General features: G+C 43.6%; 2 protein-coding genes across 2 annotated transcripts; one reads left to right on the forward strand and one right to left on the reverse strand.

Annotated features, from left to right (window-relative positions):
- The first annotated feature begins 1,032 nt into the window (after positions 1-1,032).
- LOC113163919 (cadherin-7-like) lies at positions 1,033-5,852 on the forward strand. Its single transcript, XM_026362974.1, has 8 exons — positions 1,033-1,045; positions 1,924-2,170; positions 2,348-2,455; positions 3,102-3,238; positions 3,314-3,435; positions 4,216-4,333; positions 4,895-5,143; positions 5,401-5,852. The coding sequence occupies exons 1-8, from the start codon at positions 1,033-1,035 to the stop codon at positions 5,850-5,852; spliced, it is 1,446 nt and encodes a 481-aa protein (XP_026218759.1).
- Positions 5,853-7,680: 1,828 nt separating this feature from the next.
- mplkip (M-phase specific PLK1 interacting protein) lies at positions 7,681-9,386 on the reverse strand. Its single transcript, XM_026363938.1, has 2 exons — positions 8,948-9,386; positions 7,681-8,011 (listed from the first exon to the last, which is right to left on the reverse strand). Exons 1-2 carry the CDS (start codon positions 9,257-9,259, stop codon positions 7,898-7,900), a joined length of 426 nt encoding a protein of 141 aa, XP_026219723.1. The 5' UTR covers positions 9,260-9,386; the 3' UTR covers positions 7,681-7,897.
- Between the last annotated feature and the right edge of the window lie 288 nt (positions 9,387-9,674).

Raw genomic sequence — 9,674 nt, forward strand, 5'->3', positions numbered from 1 at the left:
ATACAGATTAAAAGTCACTGTAACATCCAGTGTTTACTTGTCTAGAGTAATGCATTACATATTACAGATTACTCTAGATTAAAAGTACCATTACTCTAGACTGTAGCTAAATACAATTTTAGGTACTTTGCTTTATCTAGTTCCTGATAAACTGAGATTTGGTCAATTTTGAAATTATTTAATAAAGATTAAAATATGTCAGCCAGCTTCAACACCTAACCCTAACCCCACTTTGTTAGTTTCAAATGCTGTTCGTGTGATGGTTGTTTACTGAGTCTTCCATTTGAACTAGGAAGTTGAAGGAACCTGACTCACCCTGATTTCTTTTTTTTTTCTGGACTGGTCATGATCCACTACAACACCAACTAGGAGTCATCAGGACTCTAGACCCTAGAGTAAAACATCCCCACCTTCAGGGACATCTGAAGACAGCTCTCAAGACCTGTGGACCCATTCAACAAGGCAGCATCCTAGTTCAGAAACTGGACAATGGAACAGTCAATGTACAAACCTGGTTATTCCTTAAATGACTGGGGTGTATCTTCTTCTCTTTCGGCTTTTCCCATCAGGGGTCGCCACAGCGAATCATCCTTTTACACCTAACTCTATCATGGGCATCTTCTACCCTCACACTAACCAACCTCACGTCCTCTGTTATGACATCCATATATCACCCCCTTGGTCGTCCTCTTGACCTCCTGCCTGGCAGCTCCATCTCCAACATCCTTCTACCAATATATTCACGATTCACATGGTTTGTTTTTGGCAATTTTTACGCCGGATGCCCTTCCTGAAGCAACCCTCTCTATTTATCCAGGCTTGGGACCGGCACGGAAGTCACTGACTTGCAACCCCTGTGGCTAGATTGGGTGTATGAGAAGCTAAAAAGATTTTTAGATAACCCAGCATACCTGTCCACTTCGAACTTACTAACACACTTGATGAGCAGTGAAATGTTTCAACCCAACAAGAAGGAAGCCCAGTTACCATGACGCAACTTACCCATAGATCTTTGTTTATCAAAATCGATCGATGACCTGGATATGTAAATACCAAGATATGGATAAGGGTTTTGATTTTCAAATTAAAAGCCAACTTTACCTTTTGCTGTTTTAGATTAATGCTTTGTGTTTGTTGTCTTTCTAGTTACTTGTTACCATAGACACAGTTAATTGTCAATAATGGTGACGACCTTTTCCTCATCCTTTCAAAATAAGACACATGATATTTAAGGACAAACTCCAGCTAAAATTTAAAGTTTTAAATTTTTTTTATTTCAAAACCAAACTAAACTTTTTTAGTGTGAATGAAAAATCGTAGTTTAAAAACTGTGTTTTTGTTAAAAACATAAGATCAGTTAACAAATCAGAACCCTGAAATCAGTAAAGTCTGCTTGTAAATCTGCTGGTGACGAACATAGAGCTGACGTCTGTTAACTGTGGTCCTGTTGTCTGGCTGTTTCCTGTCATGTTGTGTGTCTGGCTGCAGCTGCGTCTGCGGCTGTGATCGGCCTCAGAGCTGCCCAGGGATCCTGTAGCATCAATGGACTGAAATATTTCTCCACTGAGGAGTCTGGGGACTGAAAACACACAAACATTGTTTCTAATGATAAAATGTGACCAAATTTTTTCAGACAAACATGTCCAACTTCATCTATAGAACAGTATAAAATGTTTACAATATAAAAAGTGTGTGTGTGTGTGTGTGTGTGTGTTCAGAACAAAGAGACCCTGAAAGTTCCTGGTTTTGGCCGATAGCTGCTCCACCGAGGACAGCCTGTGAGAAAATATCAGACCATCAACGGTTCACCTACAGTTTAAAACCCTGTTTACACAGAAACCCTGGTCTACTGGGGAGCAGGTGGCGTGTCTGCTGTAAATATGTTCAACTGTGTTTACCACAGGTAGCCTTGTCTACCCTCAGACAACACAGCATCTGTCCTGACTCAGCGTGCCGGGTTTCTCCAGTGGGACCAGTCGGTCCACGTCCTATCTGTGGTGATTTCAGACCGCGGCAGTCCGCCTCTTAGCAGCACAAACACGCTGTCCATCACCGTTTGTGACTGCGACCTGGACGGTAACCGTCGCTCCTGCAGTCGGGGGACGTCACCGCAGCTTGTGGTCGGACTCAACTTGCCCCACTGCCGTCACCTGCATCCTCACTTTGCTTGGTACAACCTGAGAGAACATCTTTTATCTCTTCTGATAAAGTTCAGTCCAGTTGTGTTTATCCACTGGCTTTACTCTTGGATCCAATCTGATCCGGAGCAGAGTTATTCTGACTCTGGGTAAAACCGATTCACTTTAACGGGCCCAGGTCGAATTAGACCTATAGATAAATAAAGCAGCAACATTTCTTTCTTTCAAATATCAAACCCAAATGACCCCCCCCCCCCCCCCCCCCCTGTGGGATCAGTTTCAGCTCATGACCCAGACTTCATAAACAGTCCAGTCAGGTACAATGAATTAGAGTTTCATTCAGCCTCAGTAGTAAAAGGTATTTTTACTCCTCCAGGTTTAGTTACTGCACAAGTGCTTGTTTAAAGCAGCTTCTGCCTCTGGAGTCACACACTCTGTCTTTAATCATTCATTACTACAAATGCTTCTTTGTAAGATTTTTCACCAGTTTACAGAACAAAGCTCAAATAAATATTGTCTTCTTTTAAAACTCTCCAGCATTTGATTTTATTTCTACTAAATAAAAGTTCAGTTTGTGGCAGTAACTGTTCAGATCCCAGGTTGTTGAATCTGTTCACAAATTAAACTTAACATATTGGATTCTGCAGAAACCGGATTTTTGAGACTCATGAGGAACAAATCTGGACACAAACATTCATGTTATCAACAGCATCATGTTTAACACTGCTTCAAATACTTTGTTTCTATATGATAAATTACTTCATTACTGCAGTAATGAAGTTATATCGCACAGTACTGCACAGTTATATACTACTGATGCTTTTGTACATTTTAGAGCACGTTCGTCGTACTTCAGTTTAAATAAACGTTGTATTTCAAGGTCATAGACTTATGCTTTTACTTGAACATAGCTTGTTAACTTCTCTCCTTCTGCTCTGTTTAAACACCTGTGTGATTCTGCAGGTACTCCATAGACAGGAAATCTGACTCAGAGCAGTACTTTAACATTGACAGGACTTCAGGTGTGATCAGAATCTTTCGACCTCTGGACCGGGAGACAGTTGCCCTGCACAACATCACTGTCCTTGCTGCAGAGAGCTGTGAGTTTCATGGTCCTCATGTCCTGTTTGTCCTGTCGTGAAACAATGTACTTGACAGGTGTGTGTCTCTGTCAGTGGATCCGTCTAAGGTGGGGAAAGCTGTGGTTCTGGTCTCTGTGCTGGATGTTAATGACAACGCCCCAAGCTTCGCCATTGAGTACAAAACGTTTGTTTGTGAGAACTCCAGATCCGGACAGGTAAACGCCACCTGAGAATTCACGTTTACACTGCTGTTTATTTTTAAGCGTACAGATCTTATAACTAAGTTTTGTTTAGTGTCTGAAGATATTTCTTTATTGAGATAGTCGTTCATTTGATGATTTGTTCAAAATGATTCAAAACAACCTGACAATTATCAGACCTCACATTGCTCGGAGGGTCACATGATCCATCAACACACTCAGTGGTTGGTGGTAACCTCAAAAACGCTTGAGGTGTTGACTCTACAGATGTTAAATATCTGGGGCTGCAGACTTTCATATCTTCAAGAATGTCAATGTGGTCCAGTTGCCACAGAACAGAACCTTTAGACCAGACCTAGGTACATAAGGCCCTTGGACCTGATGCAGCTCAGTGACATTTATCTTAAAAGGAGCAAGTTTTTACTCTAAATATGAAAATGCCAATTAGTAATTTCCAGTAGCACAGTAACTGTATCCTACAGCTTTTCGTGGTGTTCAGCTCGATTTCACAAATTAAAGTTGGCAGAACAGGGTTAGGAGAATTTCAGTCATCAGAGAGTAGAATTTGACATTTTCTTTGACTCAGCACAGCAGACATTTAGAATCCACCGTGGCAGATTACTGATGTCTCCCTCTGTAGAAAACTGTTGTAAACTGGGAGGATAATGAATAAAGGTTTGCATATCCTCCAATTAATCAAAACTAGGATGCTTGTGCATAGGTACATGAAAAAAAACAACAAATGAACTTAGAAATTGATTTTAGTGTGAAGCAAATTTTGTGTTTGACCATCAGATCATCGAGACTCTGAGCGCTGTGGACCGAGACGAACCAGAACGCGGACATCACTTCCTGTTCTCTCTGACTGCCGAGGCTGCTGGCAACTTCAACTTCACCCTGAGAGACAACAAAGGTCCAGTCCACCTTAAAAAACTATTTACAACAAAGACAGCCAGATGCAGACATGTTCAGTAGAACGGCAGAATGCTGCTGTTGGTTCTCTTTAACACAGTGGTATAGGGAAAAACACCAGAGACCCCAGAATCAGGACTGTGTGGTCAGGGAGGGGCCAGAGGATTCAAATCTAAACAAAGGTGATCCATTTCTCAGTTTCTACTCACGATATGAACTGTAAGTGTATTATTATATGTGCAGTAAAAAAATTCTAATTTATAATAAAGTCTTGAGGAATCAGAAACTTTATCATTTAGCAACTTGTGAAATCAGCATCAGTGATTTTACTGATGTTTGTTGTAAAGAAGTAAGTGAATCATCTAAAATTAGTTTGTTGTCTGGAACGTGATAAATCCTCAGCTCTGTGAAACTGCGACCAGCAACATAACAGGAAGTTGACCGATGGTAACCATGACAACGATAAATGATAACATCATGTCTTCACAGAACAGGATGCTCATCTTTATCGTTTACCTGCTGACATCACTCAGGTGTCCCTGTCTCACCTGTCTACCCTCAGACAACACAGCATCTGTCCTGACTCAGCGTGCCGGGTTTCTCCAGTGGGACCAGTCGGTCCACGTCCTATCTGTGGTGATTTCAGACCGCGGCAGTCCGCCTCTTAGCAGCACAAACACGCTGTCCATCACCGTTTGTGACTGCGACCTGGACGGTAACCGTCGCTCCTGCAGTCGGGGGACGTCACCGCAGCTTGTGGTCGGACTCAACGTTGCCGCCACTGCCGTCACCTGCATCCTCACTTTGCTTGGTACAACCTGAGAGAACATCTTTTATCTCTTCTGATAAAGTTCAGGTCCAGATTGTGTTTATCCACTGGCTTTACTCTTGGATCCAATCTGATCCGGAGCAGAGTTATTCTGACTCTGGGTAAAAACCGATTCACTTTAACGGGCCCAGGTCAGAATTAGACCTATAGATAAATAAAGCAGCAACATTTCTTTCTTTCCAAATATCAAACCCAAATGACCCCCCCCCCCCCCCCCCCGCCTCTTCCTGTCCCTTCAGGTATTGCTACGGTTATAGTCGTCATGAGGCACAGGAGGGCGGAGCTTTTGATGATGGACGACGAGCGAGATGTTCGTGAGAACGTTGTGCGTTATGACGATGAAGGTGGAGGTGAGGAGGACACCGAGGCCTTTGACATGTTCACTCTGAGACACTCTAACCAAACCAACACTGACCCTGTGAGAACAGAGTCCACGTTGGACAAGAACCGGCTGTTCCAAGAATTCATTAGGGACAAACTACAAGAGGCAGACCTGGATCTGACAGCTCCACCTTACGACTCACTGCAGACCTACGCATTCGAGGGCAGCGCGTCGGCTGCCGAGTCACTCAGCTCGTTAAACTCATCAGAGTCTGAGCCGGACTATGGCTCCCTGAAAGAGTGGGGGCCGAAGTTCAGGAAGCTCAGAGACCTGTATGGTCACTGGGAGGGAGGGGGGATCAACTCTTAGTGCTCAGAACGCAGGGACCAGAGCACGCTGCAGGTGAGGTCCAGCCCACCAGGGTCCTGGTCTTGGTTCTGGTTTAATAACGAACTGTTCTGAATGTTATACAGATTAAAAGTCACTGTAACATCCAGTGTTTACTTGTCTAGAGTAATGCATTACATATTACAGATTACTCTAGATTAAAAGTACCATTACTCTAGACTGTAGCTAAATACAATTTTAGGTACTTTGCTTTATCTAGTTCCTGATAAACTGAGATTTGGTCAATTTTGAAATTATTTAATAAAGATTAAAATATGTCAGCCAGCTTCAACACCTAACCCTAACCCCACTTTGTTAGTTTCAAATGCTGTTCGTGTGATGGTTGTTTACTGAGTCTTCCATTTGAACTAGGAAGTTGAAGGAACCTGACTCACCCTGATTTCTTTTTTTTTTCTGGACTGGTCATGATCCACTACAACACCAACTAGGAGTCATCAGGACTCTAGACCCTAGAGTAAAACATCCCCACCTTCAGGGACATCTGAAGACAGCTCTCAAGACCTGTGGACCCATTCAACAAGGCAGCATCCTAGTTCAGAAACTGGACAATGGAACAGTCAATGTACAAACCTGGTTATTCCTTAAATGACTGGGGTGTATCTTCTTCTCTTTCGGCTTTTCCCATCAGGGGTCGCCACAGCGAATCATCCTTTTACACCTAACTCTATCATGGGCATCTTCTACCCTCACAATAACCAACCTCACGTCCTCTGTTATGACATCCATATATCACCCCCTTGGTCGTCCTCTTGACCTCCTGCCTGGCAGCTCCATCTCCAACATCCTTCTACCAATATATTCACGATTCACATGGTTGTTTTTGGCAATTTTTACGCCGGATGCCCTTCCTGAAGCAACCCTCTCTATTTATCCAGGCTTGGGACCGGCACGGAAGTCACTGACTTGCAACCCCTGTGGCTAGATTGGGTGTATGAGAAGCTAAAAAGATTTTTAGATAACCCAGCATACCTGTCCACTTCGAACTTACTAACACACTTAGAGAGAGACTTGTCCATTCCAAAGACCTGACTCCAAAACACAAAATGAGCAATATAGTTTATGCAGTCCAGTGCAGTGAGCTGCACATTGGAGAAACCAAACAGTTGCTACACAGGAGGAGTAACACCTCAGGACCTGAATCAGCTGTGGTGTGAGGGAAGCCTTGAATGTGCAAATCAACACCCTCTCAGTCAACAGAGGTGAAGAACTTAGACACAAACTGTCTCCTATTTATGATGCTGCCCTTTCATCTATCCCCAGAAAGATCAGGACCAGTTCACACCTGCACCAGGTTGGAAACACTTAACGACCCACTTTAGGTGATAGAGGTTGGCAGAGGTGTGACTACTACATTCTTCACATCCTCCTCTTCCATTGTTTCACCTAACAAGCCTATTTAGACCAGAGGGGGAGTGAAACCGACCTGGAGCATAAATTAGTGTCTCTAACCAACTGTCTTCAGACTGAAGAAGCTACTTGATGAGCAGTGAAATGTTTCAACCCAACAAGAAGGAAGCCCAGTTACCATGACGCAACTTACCCATAGATCTTTGTTTATCAAAATCGATCGATGACCTGGATATGTAAATACCAAGATATGGATAAGGGTTTTGATTTTCAAATTAAAAGCCAACTTTACCTTTTGCTGTTTTAGATTAATGCTTTGTGTTTGTTGTCTTTCTAGTTACTTGTTACCATAGACACAGTTAATTGTCAATAATGGTGACGACCTTTTCCTCATCCTTTCAAAATAAGACACATGATATTTAAGGACAAACTCCAGCTAAAATTTAAAGTTTTAAATTTTTTTTATTTCAAAACCAAACTAAACTTTTTTAGTGTGAATGAAAAATCGTAGTTTAAAAACTGTGTTTTTGTTAAAAACATAAGATCAGTTAGAAACAAATCAGAACCCTGAAATCAGTAAAGTCTGCTTGTAAATCTGCTGGTGACGAACATAGAGCTGACGTCTGTTAACTGTGGTCCTGTTGTCTGGCTGTTTCCTGTCATGTTGTGTGTCTGGCTGCAGCTGCGTCTGCGGCTGTGATCGGCCTCAGAGCTGCCCAGGGATCCTGTAGCATCAACGGACTGAAATATTTCTCCACTGAGGAGTCTGGGGACTGAAAACACACAAACATTGTTTCTAATGATAAAATTTGACCAAATTTTTTCAGACAAACATGTCCAACTTCATCTATAGAACAGTATAAAATGTTTACAATATAAAAAGTGTGTGTGTGTGTGTGTGTGTGTGTGTGTGTGTGTGTGTGTTCAGAACAAAGAGACCCTGAAAGTTCCTGGTTTTGGCCGATAGCTGCTCCACCGAGGACAGCCTGTGAGAAAATATCAGACCATCAACGGTTCACCTACAGTTTAAAACCCTGTTTACACAGAAACCCTGGTCTACTGGGGAGCAGGTGGCGTGTCTGCTGTAAATATGTTCAACTGTGTTTACCACAGGTAGCCTTGAATTATTGTGGAGATGTTTAAGGTGACGTTTAACCTGCATGTCAGATTTTTCTGCCTTTGTTAGTGGTGGATGAACCATGGTGAGCCTTTTATAGTCGAGTACAACATGATGATAAAGGACTATGGTCCCAGATTCAGGAATGTGTGGGTGATGAGAAGCTGCAGGAAAAACACTCAGACTACTACAACATGCAGCTTTGGAGAAGGGAGGAATTGATCAAGTTTAAGTAGAAGTGAGATCCTAATAATATGACTGGTTGGGCTGGGTCACCACCTTCTTCTGTTGCCTTCAACATTGCAGCGTAGCCTCAAGTCTAAAACCCATTCGAACTAAACTTCTCACACACACTCCCAGCAGGGTCTGCTTTGATCCCCTTTAGAGTACTAAAGCCGTCCCGAAGGAACAGTGTAAAAGGGGCTTTGTCTGGATTTGGGGGATCAGAGAAAACTGGGTACTGTAGTCTGGATGAATTAGCATAACGAATAATGACAAGCGTTAATTTTTACTTGGTGTGACGTAAAACCATGACGTGGATCAGGTCTGTGTGCCACAAACATCCAAACTGAATTAAAATCTGAAACTTTACCTGGAAGTTCGGACTGAACGGAAGTCGCCGGAAACCGTCGCCTCTGCGCCACATCTGTCCTCCGAACCCCCGCGAACCTCTGCCGAACCCGGCCGGAGAACGGTCCCTGTATACGCGGTCCGAGCCCGGAGAATAGGCCGGAGAACCCGGAGAGAAAGCGGGGCAGCCCTGGGGAGAAGCACCGCGGTGTCCGGAGCCGTTAAACGAGGAGCGAGCTGCGGGGAAACCCCAACAGGAGGCCGGGGAAGAGAACCTTTCGGCCGGCCGCGGAGCTCCAGGACTCCGCTGAGGTCTGACTGGAGCTCGGTACATCTGAACGGTAAACAATGAAGAGGAGAGCGGGAGAATGAAGCGAGACCAGCTGGATTCCGGTTGTGAGAGATCCGGTACAAACACCACAACAAAACACTGAGACTGAACCGGAACCGGAAACAATCAATTTCCCGTCGGGACCTGCAGCGCCGCCAGCGGCTGGAGGCAGGTTTTGTAGTTTCGACCTACTGAAAACATGTTGATATTATTTCTCCTACATTAGCTTCTCTCCATTGGCATTGGCCTGTGGAACCAGCTCCCAGTTCAGGTTCAGGAGGCAGACACCCTCTCTACATTTAAGACTAACTTTCCTTTTTTATAAAGCTTATAGTTAGAGATGGATCAGGTGACTCTGAACCATCTCTTAGTTCTGCTGCTATAGGTCTGTTGGGTGACCTCTACTGATAAACTGAGC

The sequence above is a fragment of the Anabas testudineus genome, chromosome 17 (genome assembly GCF_900324465.2).
Source record: "Anabas testudineus chromosome 17, fAnaTes1.2, whole genome shotgun sequence".
NCBI lineage: Eukaryota > Metazoa > Chordata > Actinopteri > Anabantiformes > Anabantidae > Anabas > Anabas testudineus.

What these genes read in the sequence shown, in the direction of transcription:
- mplkip (XM_026363938.1), bottom strand. Translation starts at nt 9,259, where the DNA reads ATGTACCGAGCTCCAGTCAGACCTCAGCGGAGTCCTGGAGCTCCGCGG. An exon ending in CGTTCAGTCCGAACTTCCAG is followed by an intron (nt 8,012 to 8,947) that starts GTAAAGTTTCAG and finishes GTGTGTTTTCAG; the next exon opens with TCCCCAGACTCCTCAGTGGA.
- LOC113163919 (XM_026362974.1), top strand. An exon ending in CTGCATCCTCACTTTGCTTG is followed by an intron (nt 2,171 to 2,347) that starts GTACAACCTGAG and finishes TAAATAAAGCAG; the next exon opens with CAACATTTCTTTCTTTCAAA. An exon ending in CACCCTGAGAGACAACAAAG is followed by an intron (nt 4,334 to 4,894) that starts GTCCAGTCCACC and finishes GTCTACCCTCAG; the next exon opens with ACAACACAGCATCTGTCCTG.